The 23,707-nt window shown below is 40.2% G+C and overlaps 1 protein-coding gene across 13 annotated transcripts in view; it reads right to left on the bottom strand.

Annotated features, from left to right (window-relative positions):
* The window catches only part of EXOC6 (exocyst complex component 6), a gene marked incomplete at its 3' end in the record, with an annotated part of 93,582 nt that overhangs the window by 8,525 nt on the left and 61,350 nt on the right, over positions 1–23,707 (bottom strand). For all 13 annotated transcript variants that reach the window (XM_081913257.1, XM_081913250.1, XM_081913256.1 and 10 more), the window contains one exon: positions 22,429–22,502. In XM_081913257.1, the coding sequence (XP_081769383.1) occupies positions 22,429–22,502 (74 nt within the window). The remainder of the gene's footprint in view (positions 1–22,428; positions 22,503–23,707) is intronic.

Genomic DNA, 23,707 nt, shown 5'->3' with positions numbered 1-23,707 from the left:
CATGCCTCTATGCTTGTGTTAGCTACTGCATCACCTCTCCAAATATCCAAGCAGATATTGGCAAAATGTTTTGCAGAAGGCAGATTAATCAAATTTGGTGTGTGGGGGGGTATCACACTTCAGACTATCCTGATGTATCATCCTTGGCAGTGGCGTAGCGTGGGGGGTGCAGGGGGGGCCGGCCGCACTGGGCGCAACATCTGGGGGTTAGGGTTAGGGGGCGCAAATCCACGGGTTAGGGGGTGCAAATTACTTGCCTTGCCCCGGGTGCTGACAACCCACGCTACGCCACTGATCCTTGGATATTCTTGAAAGAAAACTACATATATCCATTCAGATGTAATGCAGGCCGACTGTACAGGGTGGATATTTGAAGAGTAATGTGGGTACCACTCCTCAGATTTATCATGATCTATGCAAGAAACATTAAAGCTATACTACTCAAAATACTTCAGATAGTTCCACTGTTTAAAATGACACTGACTTTCACATCCAGTTCAAAGACAACCGAGGATCCTATGCATGTTTACCCAAAAGTCACCCTCTGTTCCTTAGAGTTTACACTCTTAGGAATGTAGAATGTACAACACGTAGGAGAGGCATACAGAAACCAGCCTTTAAAAAATCACACGCATTCTGCATCAAGAGAAGCAGAACACATTCTGTAAAATGGGCATATTTTTGCACAATTCTGTTTGCATTAGTAATGGGAGAGAGCAGGGAGCTAGGCAGGATGCTGAAGCTTTGCCCCCAGACCACAGAAAAGACCAATTATCCCCACATGCTTTCAAGAAAATTTCTGCAGCCACACAAAATGGGGAAATTGCTTTAAAAAGAAAAAGGAAATTGGGAATTCTCAGGGTGTCGAGTGTGCATCCTGCGTCTCCCCTTCGTGGAGAACAACCGAACAGACCATATAAATATAGAAAACATATATAGATAAGCAAAATAGATGTACTGGAATGGGATGCATGTGCCACTGTATTTTCTGCTTTTGGTACATATCCTATATGATCAGGAACAACCTTCAATGCCATCACATCAGCTCCAGCCTCAAATAGGAGCAGCATCAGGAGTGTAAGCAACGGCAGAGGATGTAATCGCATCCTATGCTCAGCTGAAAGGTTACACAGCAGCCTCATTAATTCTAGAAAGTTTCTTTTTTTCTGAACACCACAGCTTTACATGCTGCGGAAGACAAACACGCACAAGCAAATTACATAAGCAGTCCAATTATAAACTTCCCTCTCCCCTCCGGAGGGCAGGTTCAGGGGTTATGTTGGGACAACTCCCGGGTGAAGATGGTGCAGATAGAACAGCGAGCTGCAGCGACAGCAGGATGGCTGCTTGGTGCTATTACACACTTATTCTTTGTCTCACTCACAGCTTCGCACCTTGCTGTGCGTAATGGACTTTGACAGCATGTATACTGTATGCTGCGGGTGGGCAAGAGCTGCCTGGTGGCCTAGTCTTTGCAACCGTGTCCTGGTCACCTGCATATGATTTGGTACTCAGGCGATGCACCGTCAATACAAGCAATTGGACAGGAGGCAGCACCACTCCCATATGTGCCTATAAGCCATTTCAAGGAGCATCCATATGGTGGGAATTGCATCTGTTCCTCGTAGACTATACGAAGAACCTTTCCATCAGTTCAGCTTACATTAATACACAGAGAAAGACAGGGTATTAACTATCCTTCACAGCTTCTCCAAAAACAAACAAACAAAAGATTTGCTCCACTTTACTCACTATTAACATGACTATTTCATGCCTTCCTGTTTGTGGTATGAGGTTTCAAAGGCAGCTGGCAGTAACGTTAGTTATTTTGTCCACACAAGGCTGCGGAAGATAATCAAAGTGGTTTACTGGTACGTATATATCATTTGAACTCTCAAGTCCTTGAAATGTGGATTGACACCTGCAATTGCTATTAGCTTTCCAGACTTCCTATGTAGCTGTCTTCTGATTAGACTTCAGAGTCAATAGTAAATACAGTGGTTTAAAAATATGTCATATGTTTTAGCCCTAGGCACCCAGGTATTACAATATCTCTTTAACAGGATAGTTCTGGAAGTTAAGATGAGGGGAACTGGGCATGAAGGATTTCAAAGATTTGTAATCAGGCTCTAATGCAGCTACTGTGGGGGCGCGCTAGCCAGGTTTTTTTGCCCCGGTGAAGCCTTCAGAGGGGAACCACTGAGGCTCCCAACTTGTGTGTGCACATGCAAGTGTGTGTGTGTGTGTGTGTGTGTGTGTGTGCCAAGTGTAATAAAGCCTAGATTCACTCATCAAATGCATAGACTTAATTTAGAAAATGAAGCAGAACTATTTCTATTCCTTTGCTATATGGAATAGGGAAAATACACTTTACCTGTATAACCGAATACATGCTTAATCAGAAGTCAGTCCCATTGCATTCAATAGGGCTTACTCACAAGTAAATAGGCATATACTTCCAGGGTATCTAGTATTCTCATTTCAATGAGCAGCTTTCACAGTTAGATCTAGTATTGGTGCGACATTTTGCAGTTATGTCCGTGGAAAGGTCCAGGTTACAGGATCCAGGTATTCAGTAGGATCTAGCAAGTTGTTAACTCACTTCACTTTTTACCTTGCTTAAAACAAAAATAAAAATGAGAGAATTGTGTATAGTCTCTAGTTCAACATTGTTCAGGAGGGCCAGCACTCGCTGCATTTAAATTACAAATTATGCTAACAAATGTCCTGGATGGGTCCTATATATTAAAAAAATCAAGTTACGGACAACATTTGCTTAAATCTAACAACACAAAGGAAAAGATAAAGTGGTAACTATGTTATAGACTGCATCTGAATGAATTAAGTATCAGAAATTTTAAAACCAGCAGGACTGATATCACTACTATACAGTAATCCATTATACAAGATGCTAGAAAGTCACACACTCAATTTGCTCATGACTGGATATGTATAGCAATCTATTTAAAAAGACTGTCAGTAGGGGCAGGGAACAGGGGAGGCCATTGAAATATATATATTAATATTTATTGGCCATCTTTGGGGGTAAAAACTCAATCGAGTTTCCATAATACGATAACCAAAGGTTTTTTTGTTTTTTAAAGTTATAAAACCAGCAATAACAAAAACATACATCAATATAGGAGTGTTTGTGTAAGAGAGAATGTGTGGGAATATGCATACGTGTGTGTGTGTGTGTGTGTGTGTGTGTGTGTGTGTGTGTGTGTGTGTAGTTGTGTTCTCGAAGATGTACATGACGTAATGCCTGTAATCTTTTCTGATTTGGCTCAAGATGCTACTGTGACTCAGAATTCATCAGAGGAAACAGAGTGCACATGATCATTTCCACTGAAACAGAAGAGGCATATAATCCTAGGAGATTTAAATCCTGTAATTAATATAAAGGTGGAACAGGAAAAGAATTTGAGGGCAAGTCCAATCATAAGGCAGATACATCTGCCAAAAATATATAGACCAGCTTACAATTGTTTATGGGGATGTCAGTGTTTTGAACTTTTGTCTTAATTGTTTCCCAGACTGTGGCACACAGATCTAGTTGGTGTGAATACAGGTGCTATTAACATGGTTGTGCTCTACACTAGTTCCCAATTTTGAGCCTTTCCACATTAGCAAATGTTGGCTCTGGGACACAGTATTAACTTTAAAGTATTTACTTGGAGTTGCTTTTTAAAAAAGTGGTTGCCCTTAACTGCCTAAATATATGCTAAAGGCATTGGGTTGTATCCATAGGAAGTTAGTTATGCACTACTCATAAGAACTTGAGTCCCACTGATTTTGGAAGAACTAAAGCACAACTAACTTCCTCTGGATCCAACCACTGATGACTTGCTAGATGTGCAGGTTAAGATCATCATTTTCCATAGATGAAAGGAGCCTGCTGCAACTTCATCACCCCTCTCAAATTCAATGCATTTCTCAAGAAAGCAACTGCATTGAAGGTATGTCAGACAAAGAAAAGATGGGGGGAAATTAAGGCAATTAATGGGAAATTAATGTTATCTGTCCTCTCAGGATTCATTTTCTTATTGCACCTAACAAAACAGACAGCTAGAGAAGGACAAGAATAGAGGGGCAAGTAAAATCCTAGTAAAGGAAACACACAGAATCTATACATACTTCAAAAGATGCTAGAAAAAAAAGGCATTATATGCAGGTATGTTTTGCATAATCAAAAAATGAGGTTTTAGGATGTCCATCTTTCCTAAACAATGCTTAGCTAAACCTGAAAGGCACATTCTCGTGCATTTATTCTTTTAAGACACCAAAAAGGTAACGGAAGCGTGAAGTCCAATTTAATGCAACAAAAGAGGCAGATAATGCCACATACTGTAGAAGGAACAGGAAATAATGGGCTAAATTACTAAACCACAGGCACACATTCTCTGACCACATTCATCTTAGAGTTACTGAAGATTTCAGAGTCTGAAATCGAAATAAGGAAAAGATTTCCTGGATTTCAAGATCTCTCACATTCAGCCACATCTGAAATGGTCTTTCAAAAGTCCCAGGTCTGCATGAAACAAAATTATGGCTAAATCTGCTTTTGTTACTGTGACTTTGATGCCCTGGGAGAAGGGTTCTCTGTCGGCCCTTGGATTATTCATAAGCAGAGCAAACAATTTTGCTGGACGAATTTATAAGCTTGCCATAATCATGAGCTTTTAAGCAATCCTGGTGGTGGTTTTTTTGTTGTTGTTTTTTGGATTTGCTCCATCAAAACACAGCTTGTCAACCTTGCGAACAGTTCCTGGCATGTTCTTAATCCAAACGGTCAGAACTTTGCTATGAGCAGCTGCTTCCATTTTAAGAATCTGCCTTATATACCAAGTCAGCCCATTGGTCCATCTGGCTCAATTACGCTCACACTGACTGGCAGCAGCCCTCAGACAAGGAGACTGTCTCTTCCAGCTCTGGAGATGTCAGGGATGTTTCCTGTCCAGTTCCTCTCCTCTCACTAAAAAGGCTGGTATAATACTTGGAAGAGACAGGACTCATTCTCTTACTTTCCAACGGCTTGACATTTTCACCATCCTCTCGCCTTAAATGCAGAACTCTTTAATGCTGAGCAGAGGGAGGGGGATTAGCTTCCAACATTTTACAGCTGCCATCCTAACCTCTCCCGTATTCTGTTCCTCCCCACCATAAGCTTGCCATAGGTAAACAGACTGATAATAATTTATGACAAGTTGCTCACCTACACAACGAAGTGCCCAAGACTTCCAAGCAGGCATCTGATGCCCATTGGTGAGTGGGACACTACAATCATATCGTTGGCATAAATTCAAAGTAGCCTAAGAGAAAACAGGTAGGAAATGAAGCCCTTCTAAATTGACTACTATAAAGGTAAAGGTAAAGGTACCCCTGCCCGTACGGGCCAGTCTTGACAGACTCTGGGGTTGTGCGCCCATCTCACTTAAGAGGCCAGGGGCCAGCGCTGTCCGGAGACACTTCCAGGTCACGTGGCCAGCGTGACATCGCTGCTCTGGCGAGCCAGAGCCGCACACGGAAACACTGTTTACCTTCCCGCTGGTAAGCGGTCCCTATTTATCTACTTGCACCCGGAGGTGCTTTCGAACTGCTAGGTTGGCAGGCGCTGGGATCGAGCAGCGGGAGCGCACCCCACCGCAGGGATTCGAACCGCCGACCTTTCGATCGGCAAGTCCTAGGCGCTGAGGCTTTAACCCACAGTGCCACCTGCGTCCCAAAAATTGACTACTATACTATCGATATAAATGTCAAATGGAAAAAGAGCAATAACTCAAGCTACCTCCTCCTCCTATGGAAAAAGATACGCCGTCTGTAAATAATCCCTTTTGACCGTATCATGGGAAGGAAATTTCTTGCAACAGGTCTGGGGTATAGTTGAACTATCAACAGAAGCATGGCTATGGAATGGAGGAGGATCATATGAAGTGGGAGAGGGAGCTTCTTCCATGCACCACCCATGATTGTACTAGTAGTGGATGGTGGGGGCTTCCGGTCCCACTTGCCTTAATGGAGGTAGCTCCCATGACAGTGGAGGGGGATCGTTGGTGAACAGAAAGCAAGGACAACAGAGGGTAAATCACCCTTGCAGATTCCCCCCCAGGGACTGGGAGGAATGGGCTTCACTCACAGTTTGTCTCGGTACCTGGCTCTTGCTCCGGCATGGAATGTGGGAGGCAGGGAGATGCCGAGTGCAAAAGCACTTCACCTGGCGAAAAGCCTCTTCCGCCGCCATTAAGGAACAGAGGTTCTCCGTTTAATTGGCTCTTTAAATGACTTTAACGTACCAGTGTGTGATGGAAAACAGTTGCAGCAGCACATTACGGAACATATCAGCTACATATATTCTAAAAAAATGTTTAGGGGTACTCTCATTTTCCTACTCATATTGAAATACTGCCCCTCAATGAGGGCAAACTTAGATTCACATAATGTTTAGGGGTATGCGTCCCCCCAGAAAAAAAGTGCTGGCTACATGGATCAAAGGATCAAAGGTTTGAATCGAGATAAGATTTTATTCAGTGTGAGAGTCAGTTGGGGAGAGGGAAGCCCACGGTTTGTTTCTTCCAAGTTTCTTTCATATATTTAGGATTCAGCAACCCTCTCCAGAATAGAAGACAAAAAGATATTTACAAGTGATGAAAGAACATTGGAGTAATATTGATATGAACTGTGGGAAAACTGTGTGTGATCTGAAATGAAGAAAGGAGGGGAATCTCAAGTATGACTGTTGGAAAGACAGCATAATTCCCCTCACCTCTGATTAAAAACAAAAGGCAAGGAAAAAGAGATGGAGATTTGTTTGTGCTACTGATAGCAATCCAAAATAATGTTTAATTGGGCCATAAATCTCTAGCTGAAGGAAAAGAATTTGGGGGCTGTGATAAGAATGCTGCAGAGATTCTGGGAGTTGGAAAGGAGTATTAAATCTTCAGTGCGTTCAAAAACTTCTCCTAGGTTGAGGGGGAAATGATGAAGATCTGTGGCATGTTTTACTAATGAGACAGAATGGTTTGTAGCAGACATTCGCCTGTTCTGAGACATTGAAGCAAGGGATGAAGAGATAAGACATCTGAAAAACTTCAAGATTCAGTTCCGCTCCAAGTCACGATTGGAGAAAACAACAGCTGGGAAGTGAAAGAGACACCATACAGTGGTACCTTGGTTTACGAACTTAAACTGTTCCGGAAGTCCGTTCTTAAACCAAGCCGTGCTTTCCCATAGCAGCGGGGGACTCAATTTACAAATGTAAGACACTCAACAGGAAGCGAAACATGTTCTTATTCCAAGGCAAAGTTCACAAACCAAAACACCTACTTCCGAATTTGCAGTGTTCTTAATCCAAGTTGTTCATAAACTAAGCTGTTCTTAAACCAAGGTTCCACTGTATATGGACAGAAAGAATCTCCATGAACATAACAGTTTTCACACACAGGGCAGAATGAAGATAATAGTTTGAGTTCCTCATATTGTAACATGACAAATGGAAATCATTAAATATGTAGCTGTGGACTAAGGGATTATTGTTATAACTGAAATGTAATTGACATGTAACGCAGTGATATAAGATCAGAAATGCACCCAAAGCATCATGCAAGAGCCACTTTAACTAAAATGTATTAATTGGAAGTTGATAATTATATAATTTAGGAATTAATTGTTATTGTTATAATTTGGCTATTATTGGGGGTATATTGGAAAATAATTATTAAAAAATGTATTTAAAAGTAATGAATGGTGGGGTGGGGAGTGGTGGTGGTTCTTATTTGACCTTCTGCAGACAGGGAGGTCAGCACTGTGCAAACATACCAGCAGGAACACGATGTTGGCTCTACCAGGGCGTTTGCACAGCGCCACCTTCCTTGTTGCCTTGCACCTCCCACTTTTGCTTCCCCCAAGCTTCCCGCTTCCCTCAAGCAGCGACTCCATGATTAGATTGTACCAGTCTTTAGCTATGCTGCCAGTGTAAGTTTGCTGGCAGAGCTATTCCAACTCTGCCAACAGAGCACTATGCCAGCAACTGTTCCACAAGATGGAGATGCACCGTTGGCCAGCACAGCAGGTACCTGCAGGTAAAGTCCTTCAGCTAGTGGACCTCAGTTATAAGATGGTGCCTTTAATGTAACATATTATTTTCTCAGTGGCTAACTGGAGCCACCCAGGTGTCTTAATTGTTTTAAATGGTCATTGTCATGGTTTTTTATGTTTTTAAGTTGGTAGATTTGTTTCAATCTGCTCCTAATATAATTTGCCACATTTGTAATTGGATTTGTTGTTTTTCAAAGATTAATGCAAGTTCCCTTGAGTACTACAATACAATGGTCCTATATAAACTAACTAAATAAATAAATGTATAAAAAAATAGTGTAATAAGTGTAATAAATGTTTTTAACAAAAGTCTAAGTACATTAAACCTCTATTAATAGACTTATTATTTTCATGGATCTATACATCTCTCCTTATAACTTGTTTGCCCTAGATCTGATCAAAATCATTTTTCCTTTATAAAAGTTCCTCTAAAGTTTCTGATTTTAATACAGTTAAAATTTTAACAAACATTTTGTTGTCTTCATTGCATTATGCTTAGTACTGTAAGTATTATTCACTGCAAAGGTCCTGGTCTGTCTGTTAATTTATAACAATAAATAAAAATACAATAAAGTACTCTCTGTGAGAGAACATCTACAAAGAATTGTACATGGCTTTTATACATAGGATTTGAACACAACTGTATTTTAAAATAATATTTTCTAATAATGATTCGTTCCCAATGCATTGGTTGAAATCAGTGGCAATTGTTTCCCTGTAACATGCTTAGGACTGACATTCTGCTAGTCTGTCTATATTATAAGAATAGTTATCTCAGCTACTGGATGGTCAAGAGACAATCTGGTAAACCTGATCCCATAAATTAAAAAGGCATCTTCGTGCAAGGCATGATAGATCCAAGAGAAGTCTTTGAATTAGCTATATTTATAAAAGTTCTGTTCCTTTCTAACATATAGGTGCTTGGAAATCCATTTGTTGTATCCGCTGCCCAGTAATGAGTTAACTCCCTGCTATTTGAACCCTCAAAGAGCTAAGGCTGAACCCTGCAGCCTGACTAATATCAAAAGAACAAAAGAATATGTGGGAAGACATTTGTGTGAGGAATTCCTATAGCTGACCCCAAGTTATGTGCCCCACTATTTGAACCTAATTCACATCTTCAAATACACCACTCAGCGATTTAGTTGCAAGATAAAAAGGACATTTGTTGCTTGCTTTGAATAACCTTTGTGGTTTAGGATTTTCTTTCCTGTCACTAGATTCCTTTAGGTTCAGTTTGAAGACTGTAGGTACAAGGCTGAATTTTGATCCAGATTATTTGTTAACTCTCATTGTCCTTAAGTGATTTTGGCCAACATTTCAGCTATTCTTCAGACATAGGTGACATTGTACTGAATGTTAATTTTTTAATGTATAAATGAGAAACTCACTGTGATGCATTATATAGGAACACAGTCATGTGTAAGCTACTCCACATATAGTGAGGTCCCACTAGCCTGCTCTTTCAGGTATATTCAAGTCCCACACATAAAAGCCATACAGTACTCTTTGTAGATAGTCCTTTGAGGAGTACAGCTCCTTCAAGACAGTTGGCTGGGAAAGAAAAGCAACAATGGAAATGCCATATGTGCTGGATTCATTCATGATCAAACTCCAAAATAATTAAAGAAGATAAGGTTCTATATAGAGCTAGAAGCGCATTGCATATTAATTTTAATTAACAGAAATGGACTGAAATGTCCACAAAGAAGTTGTCCAATAGAATTTGTAAGTTGCATATCTGTTGTTGTTGTTGTTGTTTAAAAAGGTTATAAGTTAAAGTCCACATCCCAAAATATTTATACCCGTACTAGTTATTCAGATTTACACAACTTTCCTCCAACCAAAAAATTGTACCCAATGCTAAACAGTTTTATTATTAACCTGTAATCAATCAGATACTTCTAGACCTGATTGCATGTGTAATTACCTTTTGTCAGATACAATTTGCCTGATAAACATGTCAGAACACTTGCTGCTTAGTCTGTTTCAACAGGTAAATGCTGCCTTTCCACAGCCTCCAGGCGTAATTAACAGAGGGGGGAAAAGGCTGTTATAAAAACACACAGAAGCTGATTCACTGAGCCAGGAGTTCACAGCATGCAACTTGCCAAGGCCTATTTCATGGCCCTCCATGCTTGCCTGAGCACTTATTGAGTTCCAGCCTGCTGTGACAGGGCAGTGGTGGCAAGCTCTGAAGGACGACAATGTTTGATGGGGGGGGGCGGGATTTCCACATGAACTTCAGGAAGGGACAGGACTAGGCCTCTAATGAATTCTTTGAAAGAATGGATGATAATATCAGCTAGTCCCCTCCAGAAGCAAAGGAAGCACATGTTAAAGCGGAACCATTTTCAAGGGGCAGAAAACATGTATGTTTGGCACTCCAATCTTAAACTCAGGTACTTGTATAAATATGCACACCCATTCCCCTCTGTGTTCGTTAATGGAACAGGGTTTCTGCCGCTTAACTTAACATAATAAAGGAGGATAAAAATTTCCCATTAGTTCTGGGGTGAATGCATCCTTTGCATGCAAAAGGGGGGTGCACGTTCAGGGGTAACTAAATGCACACCAAAGTTGAGGTCCAAGGCGCACTTTTATTTGGAAACAAGCTCCATTAAAATAAACGGGGCTTACTTGCAGTGCTCAGGGATAAGCATGCTGTTTTCCTTGGCAGATAACCGGGACTCATCAGGGTAGGGAAGATTTGGGCCTCAGCCCAACAAAGCTTGTAAAAGTGTATAGCCCTGCACTATGGGGAGCGAGGAAAGAAATCCCTACCTGACCTCTGGATAACCCAAACAGGAGATTAGCCCATTTCCAAGCAAAGTAAGTTGTCACACTGTTAGGCCAATTGCTTCTATTGACATTTTGCATAAACATCTTACACAGGATGACCAGAAAGGACTGTTATGCCATTAACGTCTCCCCCCCCCTTTTTCGCTCTTCTTTCTTTCTTTCTTTTTTAATACCTAAGCTTTTACAGAATAAAGGCCTTTCTGAATTAGGGATAACAAAAGGGTCAAAAGGTCACAAACATTCTTTTAAGTAGGTACAAATCTAGAAAGTTTAAATTCATTGGAAAGTGCAAATTAGAACTTTTTTTTAAAAAAAGTACAAAACTCGGCACATACCCTAGATTGTTGAAAGAACCCATCAATTCAGCTTACTTTAACTTCGATGACATGAATACTTATGTCAAAAACTTTAGGTTACCGTAGACTGCATTTTTATTATTTACTTTAAAATATTCAAAGCTATTCACATACTCTTTTTAAAAAAAGGAAAAAGGAAAAGGCCAAATTGCTCCACTTGCTTAACGGAACAGATAAGTTGTCACCATTCATGAAGTACTGGCCCCTACACATAAAATGTTAAAAAATAAATCAAACCAAAAGATAGCATTAAAAAATAAAAGAAAACCCCGATCACTAACACAGCGGTATAGTGTGCTGCATAAGACACACAAAATATTTTATAATCTTGTTAGTTTTATTTTGGCTTTGATCAGAGATGGAAACAATCTCTTTTTAATAGTATGAAAGCCTCCCGCTGGGAACTGCAGATTACAGCTAATTGCTAAATTCTTTGAAATTCAGCTATAATTGATTGTGACCTTCTTAATTAAAAACCTAAAAGGCTGGCCAACGTTTCCTCCTAAAGTAACCACTGCTAAACATATGCAATTGTGAACTATGTTCGCTATAAGACTTTATGTCTTTATATGCAAGACAATTTTATATTTTTTTTGGCCAACAACGAATATGGCTAGCATCCTTGCTTTAATCAGAAAACATTTCAGAGCCATTACATACAGAATTTGACAGAGAACTGAATATGGGATTACTGCTGTCTCAAACACAGCACAACACATTCAAAACTGTAGTCAATGAACAAAGAAACCAGCAGCACTCAAGTAAAAGAGTCTTTCAACTACCTGTTGAGCCCTGTAGATTTAGATCGCTAAATGTTTCGGAATATTTATACACCATTTACTAACCAAGGTTCTTGATGCATGTGACAACAAAAACAGACAAGGGTTACTAGAGAGGGGCAAAGGCATTCATAAGATTTCAGATGTTCCAGCTGCTGTTCTGCACTGGAAGTTCTGGGTCACTGTAGCAGACAGATGTTAGTCTAGGGGTAGGGAACCTCAGGTCCAGGGGATTTGGCTCTCCAAACCTCTCTATCTGTTAACCTGAAAGCCTTATGACAGGTGTAGGGAACTTCTGGTCCTCCTGATGTTGCTGAACTCAAACTCCCATCATCCCTGGCCAATGGCTGTACTTACTGCGGCTGGTGGAGTTCAACAACTTCTGGAAGGCTAAAGGTTCCCCATTCATGCCTTAGAAGGAAGGGCAGGCAAGAAATGTAAATGAGTAAAAGGAAAAAGTCCCTCCCTCTCCAAAGGAACAGGTCTATGGAATGATGAAGATAATCTTTTAGAAACAGAGAGAAAGGGGGTATGTGTGTTCTGTCCAGTTTCTTCATTGTTTCTTTATGTACGTTCAGATACATCAGTCTTACTAAAATCCAGATATTCTCCCTGACAATATGTAATTTATAACAAGGACAAATTGTTCCTATGCATAAAGCACAACTAAAACAATGTTAATTGGGGTGGGATACGTCAAATGTATCAGGAGGGATGTATTTTCCAAGATATATTTCATCAGACTTTGTAGTTTCATCTTAAGTGTCAATAGAGTCTTAAACTGATCTACTAAACACTGTGAGGTACATTAGCTATAAATATCAGAACAGGACAATCACATTAACAGGAATGCATGTTTTTTTTTAAAAAATCAATAGTAAAATCTATTTAGATACTGCAGTTAAAGTCTGAACATTAACAATAGATTGTCCTTACTTTCCTTTTAAGATATGTACATCTGTTTCAAATTGACATCCTTAAGTGAAGATATTAGCTGTCACTATAATGGGGATATAATCTCTCACACATTTGTAAGTGTATATAAATACATAAACTCAGGGGTTATGACAGCTGAACCACAGGGAATTGTTCTGCTCTGAAAAAGTCAAAAGTTATTTGGGTTCATACTAATCCTTAACAACCTAAATTCCCCCAAAGGGCAGAGTGCTTTCTTTAAATCTAGACCTTGAGGTAAATTCTGAGAGATGCCTGGTCTTGTTATATTATATACTGCTAATTCCTTAGGACTTCAAATGAACTGAGGACCGTATGCAAGGGGTGGGGGGTTGGGGGAGAATGCAGGATGTTAGGTAGGAATTGTGCAAACAAGGCGGTTGCTCTGCTAGAATACCCAGAAAATATTTTGATGCTACAACTTTTGCTAATCCTGTTTTAGAAGTCAAGCATTATTATTTTTTTTCTAAAGAAAGGTCATAGAAAGTCGCAAGGTTGATAAAATCGAGTAAGGCAGGCACCACTTATGCTATAGCAACCCTGAATACAAACACAAAGAAACACTGTTTAATTGTAGTGCCTCCTTTCTCATCATTAAAGAATAAGCTGGACCGGTGGCAAAAGAACTGTCTTTTTGAGTTTACAGCTTGAAAAGGAGCCGTCTGGCAGACAGTTTTCAAAGGGCAAGGGGTCTGGACAAGTTGTTTCTGTGTACACAGAGTCCTTTTGCACAAAGCAACAAAACAATTTTAGAGGTAAAAGTTGGTTGGATTAGTAGTGTTTTAGGTCACCATTTTCCAGAACTTACAACACAATGTTTAAAACAGTGCATGAACAAATTCCAAACATATTTCACTCTCCACTCATAAGAAGAGTTGCAATAATCCACAACTGTTGGGAAGGGGAAATGTTGCTGCAAAGTCACATCTTTATTTAATTTTGTGTTAATTAACACAATTTATATCCCTTTGCTGATATGTTTAGCAAATAAATGGGGAATGTAACAAACTGGGGTTTAAACAAATTGCTGGGAACACCACAGACTTAGAAGGACGTCCTATTGAGTTCCACAATATTTACTCCCAGGTAAAAGTAGATATAGGATTCCAGCCCCAAAAACATCAGGTTTAAGCTTCAAATGCTCATTTGGAATATTGTGCCTGCAATAGTATGGACACTTGACAGGGACTAAATCCCGATGAATTCAACAGGGCTTACTTCCAGGTAGACATTATAGGCTTTACACTGTAACAGTTTCACACACACACACACACACACACACACACACACACACACACACAGCCAACAACTCAACATAAGCTTTGCCTGTAAAAAACTTAATGAAAGAAATGGGTTCTTTCACATCATGGATGCCTGATGTTTGGTCCTCACACTGGAGTTGCTGTGGCCTGTTGGTGGCCATGTGAATTGCAACGGGACAACACCATTACAATTTTATTATATAGTTGTAAACCACTTAGAAGACATTTGGGCATATACACAGTATATAAAGAAAAAGAAATAAAGTAATAATAAAAAAGTAACTTTTGAGACTACAATGTTTTATTGAAGCAGTTCCTACAATATATCAAATTATTAACACTCTGATCAAACCTATTTGATTACAGGCTTGCAAGCAGCATTAAAAACCTCAGTGACTAATGGTAATATCTCCAAAACTACTGAATATTAAGCACATGCATCATTTACAAAATGATTTCTCATGACAGAATTTTCATTCAATATCATCCTTCAACCATAACATCTCCCTCACAAGAATAGTGCTCTTCAGATGATACTGAAACACATTATTTTGGGGCAACCAATAATTTCTTTTCAGCGTGTGTGTGGAGAAACCAATGACAAATGATCACACCAACATGAAGATCCTTAGGAGAACACCCTCAAAATTGTCAAAAGAATTAGTACAACAGATCTGTGGGGATGGGTGGTTTTTCCTCAGCTCTTACTCTGTAGTTTGCTCAGTGTCATTTTTGTTTGTTTTTTTCATGCTTTGTTATTATTTTTCCACATTTATTCAGTCTGTCTTCAGTATAGTAACAAAACAAAAAAAAGGTAGCAAACAGTAGTTAGTTTTCTTTATTTATTAAATTTCTATCCTGCTCTTTCTTCCAAAGGAGCCCAAGGCACCAGACGGTTATTCATTCATCCTTTATTGGCATAATGAGGCAAACATCAATGCGGTGTTTTTTGTTTTTAAAGGCAGTCACTGGAGTTGGGTCTCCAGGGTTTCAGCCAATGAACTCTGCCAGCCCCACCTGAAGATGCCAGGGATTGAACATCTACAGCAAAGTAGATGGCTCTATTACTTAGTCAAAGCTCTTCTGCTAACAATTAAAAATGAAACAAAAACATGTAAACAAACAAACCAACAAACCACATACCCTCACAGTCAACAACTTCAAGATTACCATTCAGCCATCAAAAGCCTGGGTAAACAGGAATGTTTATAAGTTGCTCCTAAACATTAATAATGAGAAGGACAGATATAGGCCAATGCCAACTGGGCGGCACTCAGGGATGACACCACCAACAGTGCCTCCCTTGCTCATTGTAAGGCCCAAGATGGTTGATGCTGCTTTATAAAGAACTTGGGCCCAGAGTCCTTTAGCTAACAGTATGGTACAGTAAGCCTGCAACTTACAGGCATTTAGGTACCGGTAAGTTGCAATCCCATTTGCCATTGCACCCATTGTGTTTTGACTACACACCATTTTGGCTTTAAGCACTATCCCCAGAACGTTGCTATACTAACGTTTTGGACCTGGTAGCCACTTGTTGTGCTTTCAGGACTGGTGACACAAAGTCCTATCAGGCTGCTCCGCTTAACAACCCACCAGCTAGGTTCTGCAACTAGCTGCTGCCTCTGGGTTGCCTTCAAGAGCTGCCCCACACAGAGCACATTTCGGCGCTCCAAACAGGAGGTAACCAAAATGTGGACAACTGGGGCCAAGCTATCCTGGTCCACGAACAGCCATAGCTGGTGAACCAGCCTAAACTGGCTGTAAGCACTCCCAACCACACAGAAGTCACTTGAGACTCCAGCAACTTTTGTAAGTAGAGCAGCATAAGCAGACAGTAGAGACTGTTATTTTCCAGCACCACTAATAGCAAATCTTGAATTAGGAACACTAAAACTTGATAGCATGAGTAGCCAGCTGGCACTAGATTGAATTCAGTGGCCATTAAGCCCAGTACGAGTGGTTTGAGAAAGAACAGGGATTCAGCACATCTGGTATTTAGTAAGTCCTGGCAATTCCTCTGAGGCATCTTGTGCTGACTGATATACCAAAGCACCGAAACCAGATGTTTTGACACACTGTAGTCCTCCCTACAATCTATGGCAGATACAGAAAGCCTCTTCAGAAGGCGGGTGAAGTGTTAAGATCCAACAGCTTCCAAGGCAATGAACCTGAGTGACAGGAAAAGGTGACCCGGTATGAGGGGAACTGCAATCTCCCTGAGGTAGAAGGGCTTGCCAGCCAACATGACTTCCATCTTATCATGATTGGGTTGGGTTGGATTTCTCCTGTGCAGCTCACAATTGCAGTTCAGTTACTTGGTAACCACTGTCACTATAGGAACTTTGTCTGGAGAAGAGTTATCAGCAAATATTAATAGAGTGGATCCCTGCAGATACCATGCAAGAGGTCTGTGGAATCTCTTTGTTTCCAGCTTTAGAAACAAAAAGGAACACTCAGGTGCGCAGCCGTGACTGGCTGCGTTCCATTAATACATTCAGTGAACAAATGTTGAAATTTTGCATGCAGTCTTAATGGCTATAAATTTTAAATGGTTAAATTGTAATATTTAATTGCTACTTTTCACTCTAGAACTCTGTAACTGCTGTCTTCCCTAAGCAGTACATTCTCAAAATATGTAAATAACACTTCCATATACAGGTAGTTGATTATTTTAATTTCCCCATATCTTTCCAATATTGACTTCATGAATGAGTTGCCTTAGGCATCCTGTCAGCTAAAGCTATAGTGATTGATAAATTCAGTTATTTTTGCTTTTGTTGAACTGTGCCAAAAAGAGAAATATTTTGCCCTCACAAAGGAGAGATAATTTCTTTCCCTCATTCAAGCCTGCTGCGATTTAAGGGGAAAAACACACATCACTTATGACCTGCCTCTACTTTGAAATAGCATCCATTCCTGGCAAGTAATCCTTTGGTAGATTCTTGTGTTCCCTAAAACCATATTATTCTAACCCACTATTGATGGACTCCATCCATTATCACTTGGAAGTCGTGTTAATCCCTCAGTAATTAACACCTTCATTAAAGTAATTTGAGCTCAAAAGAAGTTTAAGGTGTATTATTGGCTTAGTTAAATTAAGCTTACTGGGAATAATTTCTACGTCATTCGAACTTTCAGCTCTTTTCAGTTGAGTATTTCTAGTTTGTACATTATTCTGGGTTTATCTGAAAGTGGGTCTAGCTACACAGAACAAGTTCCATTAATTGTAAGCTTAGAATGCTTCCAATTACAGGACGTATCTATGATTTAGGCTGCTTCCCAAGCTTATTAGAAGAGCAATGAGATGCAAGTCAGCAAGAATGCAAAAATAGAGAACAAACTTTATCTTGGACAAAGGAAACAGAGTTGATCTTATCTTCTGAGCCTTTAAGCAAAGTATATAGCACAGTATTCGACAGCAAATTACTTCTTAAATTGAAAAACAAGCATATCAGTATAAGATGGGCAAATAGTGGGGGGGGCATGAAGTTTAGAAGCCAAGGCAGAAACCCCCTCAGAGCAACCAGTAGCCAAAGCCATTAACCAATACATAGAATCATAGAACTGCAGAGTTGGAAGGGAGCCCTGAAGATCATCTAGTTCAACCCCCTGCAATGCAGTTATATCCATATGGAAATTGAACCTGCAACCTTGGTGTTATCAGCACCATGCTCTAACCAACTGAGCTATCCATTGACTATGAGAGAGCCAGTGTGGTGTAGTGGTTAAGAGCGGTAGACTCGTAATCTGGTGAACCAGGTTCGCGTCTCCGCTCCTCTACATGAGGCTGCTGGGTGACCTTGGGCTAGTCACACTTCTTTGAAGTCTCTCAGCCCCACTCACCTCACAGAGTGTTTGTTGTGGGGGAGGAAGGGAAAGGAGAATGTTAGCCGCTTTGAGACTCCTTCGAGTAGTGATAAAGCGGGATATCAAATCCAAATCCAAACTATCAGTACAAGGACCACAGTATCTGGCAAGCATGTGAACACTTAGGCAGTGAGCTATTTAGCATGTTTCAGCATGTGTTAATATTTCTATTCAACATTAGAATTACACGCCGGAATGCACCTACAAAAATGTACACTTGTTCATAACCTTTTGGCCCTCTGATAAACAGTTGGGACTGGATTTCACAAAGCCACTGTACCTTTTTCTCACATTAGCTACCCCGAAGAGGAGTGTAGATCATACTGAGTGAATGGATAACAGGTCTTAACCGCAGCTGTTTTGAACAGCTTCTAGAACCCAGTACGGTCAAGTGGATAATAATTGGTCCTTGATGCCAAATACCTGGCTACTTAAGGAAATCCTGCTAGAATCTTTAGAAGGACAGCAGATGGTAAGAACATAAGAAAATAAGAAGAGATCTCCTGAGCCTGCATAATCTGGTTTACCACAGTGGCCAAGCTCAAGAACACTGCATGAGGGCAATAGCTTTCTCCTGCTGTTGAGAGGCATTCTGCCTGTGATAGTGGAGGTGTCGTGATGGCCATTTGCTTCCTTGATAGCCTTATCCTTCATTAACTAGTCTAAACCTCTTTTAAAGTCAACTAAGTTGGACCATCCCCATCACATCTTGTGGGACAGCAAATTCCACAGTTTAACTATGTTAAGTAGCACTTCCCTTTTGTTTGTTCTCACTCTTTCAGCTTCAGTTGATGATCCCAATGGCTTCTAGTATTGTGAGGGAGGCAAACTTGTTTCTGTCCAGTTTTTCCACACCACAGATAACTTCATAAACCTCTATCATGTCCCCTCACCTTTTACTCCTTTTTTTTTTTTTGACGTTAAAAAGTCCTGACCATTGTAATCTCTGAAGAGTTGCCTCAGTCTCCTAATCATTTTGGTTGCCAGTAATTTCCTGCACCTCTTTTTTTAAAACATGTTGTTACCTTGGGCACTTCCCAGTCTTCAGGTATTAAGGCCAATCTATGGGACAATATATGCTTTTTTTAATGTTCAACTATTTTACATTTGAGTTGAGCAGGAGTTTGACAGTCACAGGTAGGTCCACTTGTGGCCTTCCAGCTCTGAACATCTAGGCTTTAGCGTCTGTGTGGCACCAACAACAATTATATCAGCCTTCTCCTTCTAACACCTATTTGCATAATCACAGTTTCCAATCCTGGCAAGCAGTTCCTGCGAATTTCAGTCTGTTAAAATTGAAGGCCTGCCTACCAAATCAATTGATTGTGCTATATAGCCTTTGGTCACTTTTGGATATTTAAGGAACCAGACTTTGAAAAACAAAGAATTGTTCATCTCTGCACATCAAGTTATGAATCACAAGTCAGTCAGCAATGGGTTCAGTTGTGCAGCACTAGATCATTTTAGACCCTGGACTTAATGGTTTTATAGAGATCCCCCTTTAGATAACCAGAATGTTACCAGTTGTGAAGCATACAATTTTCTTTCCCTCCCACCGCACAACCAACATTCCATGCTATCCAACTGCTTTGGCATTCCTAATCTGTTACAGCAGAAAAAACAAAACAAAAGCAGCACACTTTTAAAAAACAGAGTTGGCAAATTAACGACATTGAGTATGTGCAGTTTCACATTATAAAAATTCACTTAAAACTTGCTACCATAGCTACAGGAACAAAATGGTGTTTGTTTCTGCCTCCCTGATACTAAAATACATTTACTTAGGAATAAGGACCATTTGGTTGTAGAAAAGAATAATTGATTTTTCCATCATCCAATCCCATCCATACAAACAACTCTGGGCAAAGTATTTATTTAGGATGCACACACACACACACACACACACACACACACACACACAAGGTTTGCAATCAGTCTGGAACTGGAACAACTTTGCAATAGTCATTCCATAAGGAATTACCAATTAATTTCTACTTCTCACTTTAGTCGTTCTAGATCAGCTATGGAGGAATATATTCGGTGCAACAGTTGAATTATTATTACAGCAGGTTGCTGAGAGCAAAGGAGCATGTTTCATGTAGTTCTTTGGAGGCAGCCATTTTCACTTTTGGATGCTTGCCCCAGTTTTCAGTCACTATGAGGCCCATGTCCACTCTGACAAAATTTCTAAATGAAAATAGCATGCAAAATGGCATGCAAAACAACAGTGTCAGTCAGCTGTGCTAGCTGGTGCTGATGGGAGTTGTAGTCTAAAACACTTGGAGGGCATCCAGTTAGCAAAAGCTGATGTAGGTAGTGATGTATGTTACATCACATACATGCTGATCTACACAGCTGTTTCATGCTATTTCCTATGCAGAAATGCTATCTACATCAAGCCTGAAACAGCCCTGAACGTGTCTTCAGAGCACCAAAACTTTACAGTTAACTGCAGTGCATGCTACGTTTATTAATTTGTGTCAGAAATAACCAGCGAAGGCTACCCCACGCTCCTACTAATCCTGCCCGTTGCCATGAAATCACACAGAAAAGAGTAAGCTGTTGTTGAGATAACTGGCTTCCATTAGTAAGCATGTGATTGGCAGGACGATAAAGTCTTTTCCCTCACAGGTCAGCTACTTTTTAAAAAGAGGGCAACCCTGCTGATCCATCTTTTAGCTACAGTCTCTCACTGAGTCCCAATTCTCTTGCCTTTTAGCTTTGATATGGTTCAAGCTTTCCCCCTTGTATCAGCCCCTACCTGTCATCAGCTCCTCTGTACCAAACAGCAAATATCAGGAGTTTGACCTCAGGGCACAGTCCGGGTGGGCAGGTAAAACCTGACCACTGGACCCACTTCCTTATCTTTCATATCCTGCAATTCATGAAACAGTATCGAATTCAAACTAAAAAACAGAAGCATGACCTCTTTCTGAAAAAGGCTCTGTTGCCTTTCTAAGTATGCTTGAAAAGAACTGTCATTTGGCCTATTAAGAAAGAAATGGATCATAAATAGAAGGGAGAGGAAGAGTGTTAAATCCTTACTAAAAGCTAAATGTTGCTCTTTGTAAGGATTGACATCACTGCAATGAGCCGCTAGTAGATGAGGAAGAAAACAAAAAGGGACTGGTCTTCATTTACGTTCTGTATTCAGAAGCAAAGCAAAAATGATTGCAACAAATTGTATTAAAATAGTTGTTGCTTAAATACCTGGAAGGCATTCCACTTTTAATACATAATGGTGCACCTGGAACTCTGAATGGCAGATATAGGGAACCTAATGAAAATATTATGTCATACTTAGGAGAGACACAACTGAGTTCAGGATTTATCATAATGGTCTACCTTCACTGGGGAGTTGTGAAAATGAATTGGGTAATGATTTTAAAGCAAACGATAGACTAGTTATGTAAAAGAGATTACTAATAACAATAAAAATTAGAAATCCTATGATGTGAGGAAATGCAAAAGGTGCGCCCCACAAAAGGTAAATTAAGGAGAATATATATATATATATATATATATATATATATATATATATATATATATATATATATAATTTTCATTCCCCTCTCTCCTCATAAGGCCCTACTAGAATCAAGCAGTCTCAAATATGATTTCAGCCTAAAGTAAAAGATCGACAAGAGATAATATTCTACAGAATAAAATGTAGCTTTTAATTATGATGCATGATAACTCTAGCCTTAAACATGTTTAAAAAACAAACAAACCCACACGAAAGCCATCATTTGAACTTACTTACCAATTAACTATGGTATTTCACATAGCACCACACAGAAATATGGGTCAAGGTTGTACTCATTATGAGATCAGCATATATTAAAACAGCCTTTTCATTCAAATTTACAACTCTGCAAATACAGTAGAATTCAACCTCACATCCTGACAACTGAATAGCTATACCCTTTTGCTTGTTACACGTGAAGTAGTGGGATAGTCATTTCCCCAAATTTCCCAAAATGTCAGAGGGGTAGTTGTGTTATGTCTGCTGCAACAAGAGTCTTGCCGGACCAACAAACACATTTATGGCATAAGCATCTGATGATGTGGCTCAGAAGCACCAGGGTTTCTCCAGCCCGGCTTCCTGCAGCGGCATCTTGCTTCTCCCAAGCCACCCTCTAGCGAACCTACAGAGCAGCATGCAATGCAGCTGGGGATGGAGGGTCAACAAGTCATTGTGTGAGTGGACTTCATGTCATCTGCTAACACATAGGGTTGCTTGGACCATGAATCAAAGGCTTGGTGTTCAGTAAGATGTGACCATTAACAGGCATACAAATAATGTCTTACTTGTCTGAGGTCGATGAATGCTAACTGTAAGGTTTCTCCATGGAACCCAGGTACAGGCTCAGAGCTGGCGAACACTGTAATAACAATAACAATAAATCCTTTCAATCCAGAATCCAGAATTTCTTTTCACTATATCATGGATCACCAAGCACTGGGATATTGACATTTTTAAGATCAATGATCTGGAAACACACCTTCATTGGCATATTCTCCCAACATTTCACCTCTGTCCTACAATGCAGAATTCCTGTGTCCCAAATAGCACGAAAAGGAGGCAGCTTTTCTTTGTTTTGCATGGTGAATTTATCAGAAAAGCCTTTCAAAATTATTATCAATTCCAAAGCTGTCAGCATCTAATTTTGTCATTATAGCATTTGCTCTATAAAATCTTCTTAGCCTAACCAGAGGTAGCACCCTGCCCGCCCGATCACTTCCACCACTAGCAGAATATCCCCTTCTCGCCAAATTTTGGGGGGAGGAGAGGCGTTCTGGTGTGCCACCTGGGGCAGAGAAGATGAGCAGGAGCACATTGCAGAATGCCCCTTCGCTCAACCGCTGTGGCAAGGGGAGAGGCATTGTGGCAGCAGTGGAAGGGGGGGTGGCATGGCCGAAGGAAGGCAGTGGCACATTCCCATTGGTAGAAGAATGACAGTAAGCAGGAGGGAGCATAAAGATCCAAACAGGCAGAATAATCTAAGCAGAAAAGATAAAACGTTGTGTTTATGCCTTTAACAAGTTGTTTGTAATGGAATTCTACTCTTAAAATTCAAAAGAGTGTAAAAGCTATGTAAGAAGACCATACATTAAAATGCAAACTATACAGAATCTGAGCAATTAGTATGCAGGTTATGTTACAGACCAGGTAAAGGGAGTAAGCAGACAAGCTGCAATATTGCCATTTTCACATCACAGTCCTAACTATGCCACTTGAAAATCTGTCCCATTGATTTCCAATGGATCTTACTTTCAAGGTACATGGTGTAGGCTCAGGTATTTGAATTTAAAGGCGCTTCATCCAGATGTAATAAAATTTTATTATTTGAGGCTTTGTAGTAAGCATTGCTTTTATGTCATCGTTACAAACAGATCTCCCTGTTTTGATCCATATTAGGCAGAGTCCCCAAACTCAGAGGTATCTCCATAAGACATCTCCATAAGACAAGTTTCTCTCTCTCTCTCTCTCTCTCTCTCTCTCTCTCTCTCTCTCTCTCTCTCTCTCTGTGTGTGTGTGTGTGTGTGTGTGTGAGAGAGAGAGAGAGAGAGAGAGAGAGAGAGAGAG

The sequence above is a fragment of the Podarcis melisellensis genome, assembly GCF_964234715.1.
Source record: "Podarcis melisellensis genome assembly, chromosome: 5".
Classification (NCBI taxonomy): Eukaryota; Metazoa; Chordata; class Lepidosauria; order Squamata; family Lacertidae; genus Podarcis; species Podarcis melisellensis.
Note: the sequence above shows the minus strand (reverse complement) of the source record. Positions and strands in the feature narration are given on the sequence as shown.